The sequence below is a fragment of the Barbus barbus genome, assembly GCF_936440315.1.
Source record: "Barbus barbus genome assembly, chromosome: 4".
NCBI classification, from domain to species: Eukaryota; Metazoa; Chordata; class Actinopteri; order Cypriniformes; family Cyprinidae; genus Barbus; species Barbus barbus.
Window position 1 is genome coordinate 7,417,778 of NC_136732.1, and position 16,554 is coordinate 7,434,331.

At 40.4% G+C, this 16,554-nt stretch overlaps 1 protein-coding gene across 3 annotated transcripts in view; it reads right to left on the minus strand.

Moving 5' to 3' along the window:
• Positions 1-16,554, minus strand: part of LOC306866505 (E3 ubiquitin-protein ligase rnf213-alpha-like) — a 131,179-nt gene that overhangs the window by 21,906 nt on the left and 92,719 nt on the right. For all 3 annotated transcript variants that reach the window (XM_079411754.1, XM_079411752.1, XM_079411753.1), the window contains 15 exons: positions 16,267-16,445; positions 16,016-16,165; positions 12,312-15,917; positions 10,490-10,614; positions 10,291-10,386; positions 10,086-10,207; positions 9,884-10,006; positions 9,741-9,772; positions 9,455-9,608; positions 9,228-9,363; positions 8,844-9,035; positions 8,281-8,411; positions 7,962-8,119; positions 7,657-7,866; positions 7,372-7,559 (listed from right to left, as the gene is read on the minus strand). In XM_079411754.1, coding sequence (XP_079267880.1) covers positions 7,372-7,559; positions 7,657-7,866; positions 7,962-8,119; positions 8,281-8,411; positions 8,844-9,035; positions 9,228-9,363; positions 9,455-9,608; positions 9,741-9,772; positions 9,884-10,006; positions 10,086-10,207; positions 10,291-10,386; positions 10,490-10,614; positions 12,312-15,917; positions 16,016-16,165; positions 16,267-16,445 — 5,602 coding nt within the window. The remainder of the gene's footprint in view (positions 1-7,371; positions 7,560-7,656; positions 7,867-7,961; positions 8,120-8,280; positions 8,412-8,843; positions 9,036-9,227; positions 9,364-9,454; positions 9,609-9,740; positions 9,773-9,883; positions 10,007-10,085; positions 10,208-10,290; positions 10,387-10,489; positions 10,615-12,311; positions 15,918-16,015; positions 16,166-16,266; positions 16,446-16,554) is intronic.

Below are 16,554 nucleotides of genomic sequence, written 5' to 3' on the forward strand. Positions count from 1 at the left end.
ATACAGTAAATAATTTCAACAGTTCTAAAAGCAATATTGAATTTGAAATCTAAATTTACCGTCTAAAGATATTGAATGCAGCGGCTTTAACCCTCCGCGTGCGGGTGCGTTCACTTTCAGATTTTCCTGATTCACAGAGAAACCTTAAATACTCAAATCAGGGCCGGCACCAAGAGGGGGCATTCGCGGGCAGAGTTACGGTGCCCCCCACTTTCCATCCTCTCCCCTTCTTGCTGAACGTGATCGTTTCGAAAGCGAAAGTGAAACCGGTAAAACAGCGCACATAAGAAAGCGATTGCACGCTTTAGCGAGCGTCAGAAACTGCACGCAATCACAGATTGCACGCTTCCCATTCCACCCCCCCCACCACCTCCACCCACCACACACACACAAAACGTGATTTGTGCCCCCCACCCAGAAATTCAAATGCCCCTCTGATGGAGGTGCCCTGGCGCCGGCTCTGACTCAGATACATATAAGACTAAAATCAATAGAATCTAAAAATCTTGAAGTGTCTACTTGACACTTGAACGAATTCAAATTTTAAAAACTAATGTTTCTGATTATGCAATCCGTATGAAACTAAAGCAAGGTACAGTCTTTCCCGTGTCTGAGCTCATTATATGCAGTCACCTGCGCGCATATGCCCTAACCTAGATACAAAAAAAAAAAGTAATATATATATATATATATATATATATATATATATATATATATATATATATATATATATATATATATATATATAGTAAAAAAAAAATTATCTAATATTCATCATTTTTGAAAGAAGACCTGCTATGAGAAATTTACCTCATAAGAACATTATTCAGCAGAGAAGATCATTTCTGTAATTTATTCTTTCCTACATTAGTTAACGTGTTATTTTGACATAAACCTGTATGGATTTTACTAGTTGGGCTTTTCCTGAACATCTTGCCAAACTGAAATGTATTGTTTAACTTTTAAGCCTTTTTGTTATTCAGATATTTTGCAGAGTATTTCTATTTGTTAACCAAAGGTGGTTACATTTTTTTCATAAAAATGTTTAAGTATTACAGTTGTTTTAAAGCTAAAAGGCTAAACTATTCTATGTTTGACTCGAATTGAAAGAATATAGAGTTTAATTTCTATTAAGGTTTATAGGGATTTTAAGATGTAGCCTAATTAGCGATTTGAATAATTAAGTTACTTATTGAGTAACTAAGTTACTTTTCAGATAGAGTAATTAGTAAAGTAATTTAAATACAATATTGATGAAGTAATTAGTAACTGTAATTAATTACTTTTTGAAAGTAACTTACCCAACACTGGTCGTGACTGTCATGTTAGCCTGATGGGACCAAACTTCCTCTGTAAGTGATTTTAAAACGCAAGACAGTACGCAGATTTGAAGACTACAATAACCCTGCGTCCCAACGTTCATACTATCCATCCTAAATAGTATGTGAGATTACAATAAGTGTGTCCCAAAGCATAGTATGCCAAAAGTCCCCGGATGGTCTACTATTTCAGGTCGATTTTTAAAGTGTGGATCCGTGCACACTCTAATGGCTAAAATTGCCCACAATCCATTGCGCTTTGGTGAAGGATTTGGTCCAGAACTACAAACATGTATAAAACGCGTTAGAAAAACTACAAACGTGGTGGATGTGCGCGATCGACGGTTAGGTAGAGAGGTTTGCAAAAAGGGGTTTGAGTTACTAATAATCAACATTTAACCTGGTAAAAAATATTTATTTATTGTTATCCGTATTATATTTCATCTGCAATCGCAATGTGAACTTTTATAAACACCCATTTGGTCGCTAACTTTTAAATGCATCGTTATGCAGAAGATATGAGCAAAGTTCTCCGCATGAAAGACCCGCGACTGGCAGATCAACGAGCTACTTCTTTTCTCTCAAATACGGTAGGAAGTTAAATGAAATGAAATGTGGAGGATGTTAACTGTGACAAGCTGATCGACAGGCCAGTTTACAGTGACAGGGGTGCGTGTAACAGGTGCGACAGAGCGGTCCGGTAAAGACGCAGTTGTGTGACGTGATAGTATGCCCCAAAGCTTGCCTACTCTTCGACTACACACTCAAAAGTGTGTACTTTTTTTCACAAGAGTACATACTTTTTTTCAAAAGAGTACATACTGGGATGCAGCATAAGATTTCAGTTCTGTTAATGACATTTTGCTAGGCTACTATGAGATGGATAGCCTAATTTTTATATAATTCAGATGGGCTACCTGTTATTTTTATGGTTTTGTAACGAGGGAGTCCACTGAAGGCGAGTGTAGTATGAACCCAAGTGCAGTTTATTTACAAAGTGGTTTCCATAATCCAAACATGATCCAAACAGATGCAGACTTAACACAGACTTGACTTGACAACAGGCTTGACGTGGCATGAGAGAGACGTAGCATGAACAAACTAAACTCACCGACAGCAGGTTACAACGACAATACACGACAAGGCACAATTGCACTAACTAGCAAACTTATACAAAACTATGAGGGTCACATGACAAGGACAACCAATCAGAACATGACACATAGAACAAAGGAACCAATAGCAATGAAACATGAGGGCAAGGGAAGCATGACAAAACAGGAACCATGACCAAACTTCAAAATAAAAGACATGAAAACATGAACAAGAAACAAAACCCAAAACAGACCTTACATATTCCCCCCTCTAAGGGCGGCTCCCGACGGCCAAACAAAAACCCAAAACAACCCCAAAAAAGTCCAGGGGGGTGGTGAAGCAGAGGCAGAATGGGGGGGAGGGATGGTGGGCCAGGCCCGTGAAGGGCAACAGGACTAGGAGCATGGGGCAATGGCGGGCCTGGGAGAGCAGGGAGCCATGGCGGAGCAGGCAAGACAGGGAGCCATGGCGGAGCAGGCAAGGCAGGGGGCCATGGGGAGCAGGCAGGATCAGGGTCCACCAGGGCGGAGCAGATGGGACCGGAGCCAACCAGGGCAGAGCAGCCGGGACTAGAGACTCGGGATCGGAGAGGCACTCTGGAGAAGCGGGCACTTGAGGGCGCTCAGGAGGAGCGGGCACTTGAGGGCGCTCTTGAAGCGCGGACACTATAGCCGTGACTGGGCAGGACAAGGATTCACATACGGCCTCCATAGCCATTACTGGGCAGGACAAGGATTCACACACGGCCTCCATAGCCGTGACAGAGCAGGACGAGGATTCAGGAGCACAGTGTGCAGCCCACACGCACCCAATGGCAACCGCCATCACAGACAGTGCGGTATTCAATGGGAGGTCAGATACGCCAACCATGCATCCATTAGCTCCAGACCCAAGCTCCGCATTAGCAGGAGCTTCGGTACTATAGCCCCCCCAAAAACAATTCCTTGGGGAAATTTTGGTGGCGGCCATCTTGGCCGGGGACTCAGGCGTGGCGTGAGCAGGCCCCGTAGACTCGGGCTTGGCAGGCATGGCGTGAGCAGACTCTGGCTGGGCAGGCATGACGTGAGCAGACTCTGGCTGGGCAGGCATGACGTGAGCAGACTCTGGCTGGGCAGGCATGACGTGAGCAGACTCTGGCTGGGCAGGCATGACGTGAGCAGACTCTGGCTGGGCAGGCATGACGTGAGCAGACTCTGGCTGGGCAGGCATGACGTGAGCAGACTCTAGAACTGCGGCCATTTGCCGAAGAGATTCTTGAGTGGTGGCCATCTTGCGACGCAGCTCTTGAATGGCAGCCATGTTATGCAGAAGCTCTTGATTAGCCAGCATGACGTGATCAGGCCCTGGCAAGATTTGAGCATGTCTTGGAGCAGCAGGCATGACGTTAACAGGCTTTGGCATAGCAGATGTGACGTTAGTAGGCTCCCTATCCATAATACCCACAGTCAGTGGTGACCCGGCCAACACAAGAACAAAGTCAATGTATCGTTCCAGTGACCAACAAATAGTTCCCCCTGGCAGACTGGACCGCAGTGGTTCGTCGACACCGGAACGAAAAATGTCTTTTAGGGTCATGTCATTAAAATCCACCAAATAGCAAAGTTCACAAAAATCAGCAACATACTCCTCTATAGCCCGGTTGCCCTGACGCAGGCAGAGGAGACGTCCAACTGCTGGGTTCATTGTAGGGGTCGTGTATTCTGTAACGAGGGAGTCCACTGAAGGCGAGTGTAGTATGAACCCAAGTGCAGTTTATTTACAAAGTGGTTTCCATAATCCAAACATGATCCAAACAGATGCAGACTTAACACAGACTTGACTTGACAACAGGCTTGACGTGGCATGAGAGAGACGTAGCATGAACAAACTAAACTCACCGACAGCAGGTTACAACGACAATACACGACAAGGCACAATTGCACTAACTAGCAAACGTATACAAAACTATGAGGGTCACATGACAAGGACAACCAATCAGAACATGACACATAGAACAAAGGAACCAATAGCAATGAAACATGAGGGCAAGGGAAGCATGACAAAACAGGAACCATGACCAAACTTCAAAATAAAAGACATGAAAACATGAACAAGAAACAAAACCCAAAACAGACCTTACAGGTTTATCAAAAAGTGTATATTTAAAACTGTGTAGCGTCTGCGTATGCTCACTGATGGTTGATTACACTTTGTAAGAACCCCTTTTAACCTTTGAACATCGGCACACAAATTACTGATCTGGCCTCATCGTTTACAGTTATATGGGTGCTAAATTGTCTATGGTCTTTTTCCACTATCAAAAGACGCTACGCAGGTCAGCTCTCTGGTCTCTCTATCAAACTTCAAACACATTCCGAAAAGGAGTGAATGACCCCCCCTGTGCCAGGCACCAACGGCCTGACTAGACCAGTGGTCTCCACAATTTCAAATACACATCACACACACATAAAGACATTTGCTTTATTTAGGCTATAATTAAGCAGTTATAAATGTATCTGATATTTGCATGTATTGTATGTATATTCCCCTATTATATTAACCTAGTTACAACACTTTACTTGTATTAGTTAGACTCTAAACGCCTATATTCAGGTGTATGAATGTATCTCTGGTTTAATATATGCTAGATGTTTCTTTCTTGATATCAAAATGATCTGCTCTTCATTTATCAAACAATGATGTACACTGTGACCTCGTGAAATGCACCATAATATTCCTACAGTACTGTGGGAAGAATTACACTGATCCAGCAGAAGTCATAAAACATGCAAATGAGGTGTAAGTGAGACAAAGGAACACTCTCCCGCCGAAACTATGCGCGTTGTTACTGGTCGAACTGACCAGAAATGGGCGTTGCTGGATCCAGATAAAACTTCTAACACCACCCAAAAGACCCGCTCTTATCTCTAACTTGGGTGCCATAGAGACACGCATATCACCGTGGAAACTTAGCGACTCCCCTTCGGGGGGAGTCCGAGCTCCTGGCAGCTTTGAGCTCAGTAACTTTGGTGACTTAACTTCGGACCAATCAACCCTGGAATGACAAAGCTTTCGCTCCTAAAGGAATTCATCAAGAATTAAGAAACACATTGCAACAAACAAGTGCAAGCAACCGCTTGATAATGTTTAGACGCGCTTCTAGGCTTCGACCACTTTTGATTAAGGTGATGTAATTCTTTGATGGTTCTAACAGGTTGTGTCAGCTGATGTGCAAATCCTGCCATTATGCTCTTTCTCTCCCTTGCGCACGAGCGTGCTCTCTCTCTCTCTCTCTCTCTCTCCCTCTCTCCATGCCTTCCTTGCGTTGGCATCTGTGTTTAATGTATGTGTGTTTGTGTTTAGTTCAATGTTACATGTACCCCTGTAGTGTAGTTTAATAAACATCCATATGTATTCACACTTGGTCGCCTGTGTCTGCAGCTCACAGAACGAGGTCACTTTAACGTTCCGGTTTTGTTACACGCTCTATGAGCGATGTGTTAAGAAGGAGATTATTCTCAGTGGCCAGAGAAATAATTTTCCTTAGAGTCAATAGACAATTGAAACTGTCCGTACTGCGGACGAACAAATCATTTTATTGTACTGTTAATGCTAATGTTTAATTGCAGTTAATTCCTGAAGATGAATATATAATTGATAACAACCCATTATGATAAATTATGTTCATCTTACTTTGAGCTAATTTGCTACAACTGTGATTGGTGGTACATTTTACCAATATTTACCATACTTCCAAAACAAAAATTTAAATAGGAAAAATATGCAATATGAAAATAATTTAAGAAAAAACACAAGATTTGGTTTTCAAAAATCTTGAAATACGGTAGTCTTATTTGCAGGCAAAGCCAGCACTAGTGACAGGGTTGTGTGCTGGGGACCTTGAATATTTTTATAGACAACGAGGTAGAGCCCCGCATTGTAGCCCGAACATGACAGGGCCCCGACTTATTTACGCCCCTAGGGCCAGGCTTCAGGCCAATTTTCACGTCATAGCTCACACGCTTTTAGGATTCTCCTTCTTTTTATATTTTAGACATCCATCAATTAAGGTGACGGAAAAGATGTGCTGCGCTGGTGGAAACAACAGCAGACCATGCTTGGCTTGACTGTCAAGATTGGCGCACACAGTGTTTAGTGTCCCAGTTGGCAGAGTTACAGAAGAAAGGAGGACCTATTAGATCTATTACAGTTTCGAATGATGCATTACTCTTAGCTGGAAGAGCAAAAATGAAGGCGTATTTTAAGTTGTTTTCACTGTTATCAAAAACCCCCCCCGCATGTTATTGCGGCGGCGCCTCCATGCATTAAGCATGCTTTAGCTTCCATAGTCCGCAGAAACACTCGTAAATGCGCCTAATAGGACAAGTTTATTTAGGTTATTGTTTAATCTAAAATTGTGATATGCTTGAAGTCTTTTATATCTATAGATTTTATTGATGGCAAGTCAAGTCCTGATTTTAAAATGCTAAATTGATCAAATATGAGGTCAACTCCCTGCTGGACGCTAGGTCATCACTTTAAAAAAATGAAAACTTGAATTTAACAAAACATTTTTCTTTAATAACTTAATAAAGTAACCGTTTTGCAATTAAAAACAAAACTGGACTATTTTTAAATGTCTGCAGTCAGAAGAATTCTGATAAGCTGTTGGACAAGGGCTTAGATTTGAGGCCCGTGCAGGGCTTTACAACGAGGGGACTTGTCAAAAAGATAAAAAGGCTTTGAACTGATCTAAGGCACTGATCTAAGGTATCTAAACAGATACAAGTCCCACACTGTCAGACTGAAAAACAGCTTACTCCCCAGAGCTGTAGGTGCTATCAAGCAATAATGTAACAAAAAATAGACAGATAACATGTTACTTGTACATGGTACATGCTGTAACATTTCCCAAGACTCATGATAAGACATTAATTGTAGAGCTCATAAAAGACAAATTTTAGAGCTCATAACTCACTGGATGTGGATGACCATCTGTTTGCTTTTCTCTCCATAGTGGCGTAGGCTAACCTCACAGCATACCAGCTCAATTGGGACCTGTAGTTTTTTTACAAGTCTAAGCCAGGCCAGACTCTGAACATCTCCATCTAGAGTGTGGGGCTCCAGGTATTCAATACAGGCCACAGCAGCGTACATATCTAACACCTGAAAAACAGAAAGGTGGTCAGGGGGAAGTAAACAATCAATCACTGTAATAAATATTTTCATAAAAACTTTGGCAGCAAAAGTTGAATGCAATTACCAATTCTGTGCCCTCTCTGGCACGTCTGTCATCAATTAACATGTGAGCAATCTGAGGCTCTATACTGATCATCCTGTAGAGGTTCTGTATTCGGTTCTTGAAATGATGATAGGCAGCATGAACCCATGCCAGAGAAATTACTTCACTTTCATGTGCTTCCCGACTGCCTCTAAGCTCATGTACACCACAAGTAAGGGCGCCACGTAAGAGCTACAGTAAAAGATAAAAAACAATACATGAACAAGTGTGCTTGGATGTGTTAGAAGATGGGTAGAAATCTAGCTCTGAAAGGGTCTATTTCTCACCTTGAGATCCACCTCTGATGTTACATTCATTGTCATGGAGATGAAATCCTGGAGATACCTGTGGAAAAACTCCATCTGCATCTCTTGGGTTGCTTCAGAGATGTACCTGCCCAAGGGGGTCTTCCAAAAGAAATCTTCAAATTGCTTTATAGAATGTCCTGTTGAAAGAAATGCAAATAAATCTTTTAACGGAAAATTAAAGGAAAAGTTAAAGGAAAATGAAAAAGAGAACTCTTCAAGAGAACAAACCTGATTTAAGAATGATTGGTCATAAAAAATAAATAAAAAACATAGCAAGGGAAGAAGTTGTGTAAAATACCTTCTCGCTGAAAAGCATGCACCCAGAGTTCCTCTAGACAATCTTTAATCCTCCAGCTGAAAGGCAAGGTGCAACCCATGTTCCTGTCGACTGCAGTGTGGTTCTGAACCAAGATTGTCTTCATCTCTGAGCTATGAAACAGTGTTTTCAGTTACAGCAATGACTTTTGCTAATTGTAGACATGATTGCTTAGAAAACATTGTTAGTGTCTGATTGAGATTTACACAACATGCTCTTGCTTTTAATTTGTGGGGAGAATTCGAGTTACCATAATGTTCATAGCCATTAATGTTATTATTTGGGTAGCTAGCTCTATACCAGTTGAGTAACTTGCTCAGAAGGATTCTCTGTAACTGTTGCTCAAAAATGACAGTAGTTGACCTTAAAGAAAAAACTGACTGAGCAGCAATGCTGAGAATGCAATGCATATTTGCTTTGCATTATGAATTCCTGTCAGAAACAAAGTACAATCAAGCTTGTGAAACCAGGAGCATTAGCATATTTGCATATGTTTTGGGCCCAACGGCTCACAAAATGCACCTTGAAATCAAATAATTACATACTTGTTTTCCACTCTTGTGTAAGGAACATTTAGTAACTTGAAATCTCCAAAAATGTCCAACCACAGTTTCTTCAAAGGTTCTTCAGAATGTCTATCCAGCAAGAGGTCTAGATTGCAGTCGCGGTCAATAATTGAAACAAGTTGTGCAAGGAAGGGAGTTACTACTGCTTGAACTCGCCTCCACAGGGCATGTCTGAAAAACAAATAAATTATTATTAAAAGTAGAGTTGAAGAGAGTAGAAGGTACAGGGTAGAAGACAGAATATATAGACGGTATAGGGTTTTACAAAGAGCCAATAGGGTCTAGTCAAGCCAATGAGGATCCATGAGAACATCTGAAAGGCTACAATCCAATATACTGTGCAAAACACTCTCTTACACTTACCTAAAAGTTCCACCTTCTTGCAATGCATCAGTATTTAGTGCTTCCTTTGAGACCCAGCTCTTGGCAGCGATTGTGTTTTCATCACGAGTCATCAATAGAAAATGAAGTCGCTTCTTTAAAGTTTTCAGAAATTCAGCTGGTAAAATAAAAACCTAAATATCAGTGATCCCTTATAAGACAGTTAATGAAAGCTATAAAGAATAACAATAGAAACGGCGATCTCTCACCGTGTAGAGTCTTGTTGTCAGCCAATAGCATTAGCAGAATCTCTACTCTCTTGGTACTACGGGTGCTTGCCTCTGTCTGATCTCTTAGCATGCCAACTGCACTCTGAACACAGCTTCGCACTAGTGCTGTGGTGTCCAAAACATTCTTCCAGCCCTGAAGAGCACAAGAAATACAACTACATTTTTACTTACCGAGTCTTTCTAGAAGTGTACTGAACTGAAGAGGGTAGCAATAGAATAAAAAAATTACTGAAAATATAGTGCTGTTGTTGAGGATGTGACTCACAGTATTGTCTTCTAGCTCCATCTTTTCATCTTCTGTGTACGACAGAAGCAAACAATACAATTGATTAGATTTTTTTGTTGAGAATGTGAATAGACCTTTTAAAAAGATTAATGCTCAATATTTTACAAATAAAATGGCATCACCCTCAGGCTCATCTGCTTTCTCTTCAAACAGCTGGCTAATGGTGAGACACTGCAAGGCTTTTATATCAGAGACAAACTCTTTCGATCTTCTGAGGTCATCAAAGTGGACTGACTTCCATGGCCCTTGTAAAAGAAACTTTAGAGATGAGATTTTCGCTAAAACAAACAGTGTTGATCATTGATTAAATCAAACTAGTCTTACCGCCATTAAAGCCAATGTAGGAAGTTCCACCATCCATTCTGGGTAGTTTAGTGATGAAGTACACAAAAACCTTTTGATTGTCCTCTTTCCTGAACTTGTTGATTTCATTTATAGAAGAATACCTGGAAATATATTTTAAGTTCAAATTACGCTGCTTTGCATTTACTGAACTAGCAAAATATGCCACCAACCACATTTAACTCACTTTGCAGATGCAATGACATTTAACCTTTGGGAGCCTTCATCAAAATCGGATTGGATGATAAGTATCTTGTCCCCGGTGGTGTTTTCCAAATAATTCCTGAATAGAGAGCAGAGAAAAGGGTTTTAATTCATTTAATTAAGAACAAATGTGCATTTTTGTTGCGATATGACAAGATGTAGTGTTGTTGTGAGCACAATACTTGATTTTCTTGAGGAATGAGTGTTCCGTGTCAAATTGCTGTAGTGAGAGGAGCTCTATGTTTTGAACTACGTTGTGTAGCTGTTCAGTTTCTGCAGCAGTCAGAAGCCTTGAGAATGTAGTCACCTAAGGATTAGAAAAAAATAATGCAAATGTTAATATTGAAATGTTATAAATTGCTCTAGAGCAGTGGTTTCAAAACGTTTTGTCTCCAAAGTCCCTCAATATCTGACAGTATTTGAATGCCCCCAAATGTAGACTAAGATATTTCTGGTGCTTCTGCTGTAATGAAAAAGCTGTTTGGCTTCAATCTCTTTATTTAAAGAAACTAGAAGTGGCAATATTTTGAAATAATTATAAAGTAAAATAATTATAAATATGTAAAATTAAAATGATTAAATCCTAATTCCATTGAACATTTCAATTACAGAAACTTCAAGAACCGAATGTCCTTGAGGGTTATTTATGATCAATTTATGATTACAGGAGTTTTCTAGTTGTTTGTGATTGCGAGATAAGAATTATTTATTTTATTTGTATTTATATATATATAAAAATACAAATAAAATACAAATAAAATAAATAATTATAAAAAATTATATATATATATATATATATATATATATATATATATATATATATATATATATATATATATATATATATATATATATATATATATTTTAATATATTTTTTTTTTTAAAGAATCTTTTGCTCACAATTTTCTCAGCAGTTTTTACGCATTAAAATATCTTACATTGTGATTAATTAGGAATTTTAAAAAATATATTTTAAATTTTTTATCATTTTTTTAATGTCTAGAACCCTCAAATCCTGTACTGTTTAAAGGTTTTCCAAGAAGGGAACCCTGGTTCTTAAATATTACAGCTACTGAGGGAATTCATTAAAATAATGGTGCCAGTTTGCATCTTGATTTTTAGCAGTTTTGCCTTATTTTAAACCTTGTTTTAAAGGGTTAGTTCTCCCAAAAAGGAAAATTATGTCATTAATTACTCACCCTCAAGTTGTTCCGCACTCGTAAGACCTCAGTTCATCTTCGGGAGCACATATTAAGATATTTTTTATGCATCCCGTGAGCTCTCTGACCCTCCCACAGACAGTAAGGATCCTTACACGGTCAAGGTCCAGACACATAGCAAGGACATCGGTAAAATAATTAATGTGACATCAGGGGTTCAACCGTAATTTTACGAATCTACAAGAATACTTTTTGTGCAGAAAGAAAATAAAAATAACAACTTTATTCAACAATTCATCTCCTCCGCGTCACCCCAGCACCATTTTGGAGAGTATCCACTGAGCTGCATCACGCGGATACGTTGTTTACGTTCAGATCAAAGCGCAAACAATTTAGACAACATATCCGCGTGACGCAACGGACACAGAATAGCATACGTTGTTTACGTTCAGTGGATACTCTCCACAATGGCGCCAGGGCTTTTCGTAGCTTTGTAAAATTACGGTCGAACCCCTGATGTCACATGGATTATTTTACCAATGTCCTTGCTATGTTTCTGGACCTTGATCATGTAAGGGATCCTTGCTGTTTATGGAAGGATCAAAGAGCTCTCAGATTCCATCAGAAATATCTTAATTTGTGTTCCAAAGATGAACGAAGGTCTTACGTGTTTGGGAAAACATGAGATTGAGTAATTAATTACAGAATTTTCATTTTTGGACGAACTATCCTTTTAAACCATCTTTTGAAAGACTCCTGAGGCCCCCTAGTCAGTTCTAGCCCCCAAATAAAAATCACTCTTCAGCAGTAATAATCAGAGTATTTAAAATACAATAGATTTACCTCTGTGAAAAGGGCATGGCTAGGCCCTGCTTGCTGTAGGTGAGAAAGGATGAAGTCAGCAAGGGAACTGTGCTTCTGGTCTTCAAAGTATACCCTTGACAAATGGTCACTTTCTATGTTGGAGAGAGAAGTGCAGTCCAGCCGAACCACAGCATCTGGCGTTGCACAGTTCAAAAGGATCAATTTAGCCTCATCTAAGATAACTTTTCTAGGATCTGAGAGCTCCTGCCCTTTGAGTTGCTCTGTAACTTGTACCACAACAGATGCACAAGTGTCCGAGTGGTAGCCAATGAAAGCATCAGCTGGAAGGTAACGGCGTGCTTGGGGAGCAATTGAGTGCTTGCCTCTAGCAGAAATAAAGGATTGAACCCATTGTTCAAGCTTCTCAACAAGGTCTTTTTGCTCACTCTTTAGTACAGTATTGAGGTCAAGATAATGTTTCTCCAATCTGTTGATCAATGGAATGGGAAACTGCTTGTACACAATGTCCTTCTCTTCAATGACAATGAGCCTGAAGTCTCTGTGCACTCTGCATTTGACTCTGTGGGTTCCAAGCCCCAAATCCACATATTTCTGACCTCCAAGGCTAACGTAATATTGGTTGAGGGCATCATACAAGCTTTCGTACAAGTTCTGCAAGTTCAAAAGCACAACGGTTTGGCCAGTTTCCATACAGATCTTGACACGGTTAATGTTGCGGCATATCTGAGTATACTCCTGGTCTTTTGGAAAGCTTGAACCAAAGATAATCTCTGGTTGGTACTGGTCTGAAAAAAATGTTTGTTGAAGAATTTGAAGGGCTGCATAGTTTTTGGTCAGAACCAGAAGGTATCTGCATTCTTCATCTTGTCCAATGGCTGTGATGTTCTCTCTTACAAGCTCAATGGCACTGATAGTCTCAAGCTTGGGTTTGATATTTAGTCTACTGGTGAAAACAGTGACAGCATCCACATTATCTTTGCCACTGAAGTTTTTCAGAACAGCCTTCACAATCTGTTCTGTACTAGGTTTCTGATCATTGGCTTTGGCAACAGCGAACATCATCTTTATCAAGCTGTAATAGTCTCGCAGGCCAAAAAAACCTTTTCCCTGTTTCTTACAAATGTTCAGGTAAGCACGGGCAAATGGCTGAAAGTAATCTCTCACCCTTTCAAGGATCATGGCATCCGAGGAACATATTCCTTTTGCACTCTCAATCAACTCCTTTTCATCAGGATCACCACGTGAAACAAATATCCCTCTATTCATCTTGGCTGGGTCCAAAGCCCAGTTCGAGATGCCGATGAATCCCACCTTCTTGTGTGGTCCTGGCTGATCATCTATGCATCCCTCTTCCAGCAAAGGATGTAAAGTTTTCAGAGGCATTTTCTGGGAATCCTCAGCCAAACCTATCTCATCTAGCACTACCACTGAGACATACTCTGATAGGTTCTTACCTTCCTGAAAACGGGCACATTGCTTGAATGTATTGATGATCCCATCTGGTGTAGAATGAGGACTGCACTGGAAGGAAACAAGATGAATCTGCTTCAGTTTTCTAAACAGATCAGAATGGGCTGCTTGGCCTTGCATGCCATCTGCAACCAGAGTTTTAGACAAGGACTTGGAGCTTCCAGGTTTTCCAACCAAAAAGAGAGGTATTCGTAGTTCAATGCAAATCACCATCATGAAGACATTTTCTTTCAAGGCATTGTTTCGGGCAATGGTTTCACCCAACGGAACACCACTCAGAAAAAGATCCTGAATAACTGAGATCTCCTGCAACACTTTCATTGGGCTGTAGTTCTCTGGAAGGTACCTGCAAATTTTTCTTCTGTATTTCTCTTTATCCTCCAAGCAGGCATGGTAACATACACCAACAGCCATAAGTAAAGACCAAAGAATTGGGTCTCTTTCATCATTATCCCTCTGATGTTGATCGCTTCTCTCTGCCCTCTGATTACTCTCAAACTGGTCAAGTTCTGAGAGTAACATTGGGTGGTTTTTGTAGAACCAGCCAAAAACTTGCATGCAGCGCTCTACATCCCTCAGACTCACAAAACTACATTCATCCTGTCTTGTTCGCATGTACTTCTGTGAGGCTGACAGAACATCTGTAATGGCTGTGACGTAATCTGAATCAATTAAATGGGTTTCAGCTACCCTTTCGACTATTTGCTTGATGTACATTTTTTCAGTATGGTCATTGAGCTGTCCAAAGTCCCAAACTAGTGGAATCATACTAGGTGGCAAGGCCTGCACTCTGTAGACTAGCTGGCGAAGAGGAATGGAGCCAAGTTTTTCATCGGTTTCCTCAGCACGAACTCTGTATCCCAAACCAGCTAACTCCAATCTCTTGATCATTACATCTGTGTGTTTCCTGTATGGGTTGCAAGCGGCAATGATTTGCAAGCCAGTGTCACCTGTCAAATCCTGTCCCTCAGCAGTGTTGTCGCAAAGGATTTCCTTAATACTGCTAATGGCCTCCGTTGTGTTTGCTTCATCAAAAAACAACACCGTGCCAAACCCATAATCCAGCTTGTTTCTTAAAGCCATGGTCTCTGCTTCTCTCACTTTGGTGTAAATCATGTCTGAGCTTGTCCCTCCATGAACCTTGGCTAATTTCATGTTGTCAGTGGCAACTCCACATCTGTGCATCTCACAAAGGAATTTTATTAGCCTGGTTTTCCCACATCCTGTCTCTCCCATGATTATTACAGGAATTCCACAGCGGAAGCGCATGTGAATTGCCAACATTTTCAAAATGTTGTCTGTGGTGAGCTCGTATGTTTCATCTGGGTCAAGAGGCCACTGTATTCCCAACACTCTGGAAAGTCTCTCAATTTTCTCCCATCTTGGGAGCTGGTCAAAATCAACATTAAAAGGAACTCTCTGTAGATTGAGTCCCTCATAGAGCTCTTTGGTCATAATGTTCTGCTTGATCACTCTGTTTGTTGATGGATCAATTGCATCAATCCCATTCTGCGCATTTGGCTGAAGATGAAAGCCAATGAATGTCATGGACTCATGGTCATCATTGAAGAAAATATATGGATGTGGTTCTGACTCCCATCGTTTTCTTATCCTAAATGGAGCCAGATCCTCTTCATTGGCAGAAGCAAAGTCATTGTGCAGTCTCCCAGGACTCTGGTCAGAGATGCTAAGTGAAGGAGTTGCGAAATCCTTTGCCATGAGGATCATAAAATCAACAACAAAATTTTTGAATCCCAACAGAGTATCCCCTATGAAAGAAACATCACAGAAGACTGATCTCTCACAATCCCGAAGCTGTAAGTTCAGGAACCAAGTGAAATTCCGCAACTCTGCCCAAGAGGGGTCTACAATGCCGCAGTACACAAACAACATCTGCAGGCATTCCACATGAGTTCCTTCAATTCCTTGGTACATGAAAGCATCCAAATTGACACCATTGTAGAAACGTTGCAGGTACTGATAAGGCCGTTGGTAGGCCTCACTCTTGAACTCTTGGTCATCCATAAGGGGATCATCACCCTGTTCTAATGATGGATCTTCCTGCATTCTCATTTCCAATTCAAGGACCTCTTTGGGTGGACGGGAGTAGACACTTGGAAACACATCCAGGAAAGCAGATGGAACTTTTGCACCCTAACATGAAGAGACAAATTAATTTATGAGGCATTTGTCTAATCAATGACAACAATTCCTTGATTGTGATTTGAAAGTGATTTAATGAGTTTACTTACAGCTCTTCGATCATGTCGGGATGTCCCAGGTCTTAGTATCTCGATGACATACAAGTGCTTATTACTGCTTTTCCACATGTTTCCTTCTGAGTCCATAAGGTATCCAAGGATCAGCAGCCTGAACAGAAATTCATGAAGTCCTTTCTTTACCTGTAAGTATATAAAGAATACTTAGAAAGAAATGTTGATGTTTATATAAGTTTATATTTAAAAAAAATATAATAAATAAAAAATCTAAATCAGGTAGCTACCATGGTGGTGACATCAAAATGATAGACTGAAAGCTTTTTCTTGGGGCTGTTGAGCAAGGACTGAAGGATGACATTTTCATCAACTCTTGGCTCAATTAACCTTATACACTTCAGCTGTGAAGGCTTCTTGGTGATCTTCTTCAAATTCTCATACATTCGTTTAATGTAAAGTGATTTTCCTAGAATGTACCACACAGATATAATTTACCATCTTACACTTTTAGCAAAAATTATTATAATCACTAATAGGGCACTTTATTTAGCTGACACAAATTCTGAAAACTGGCC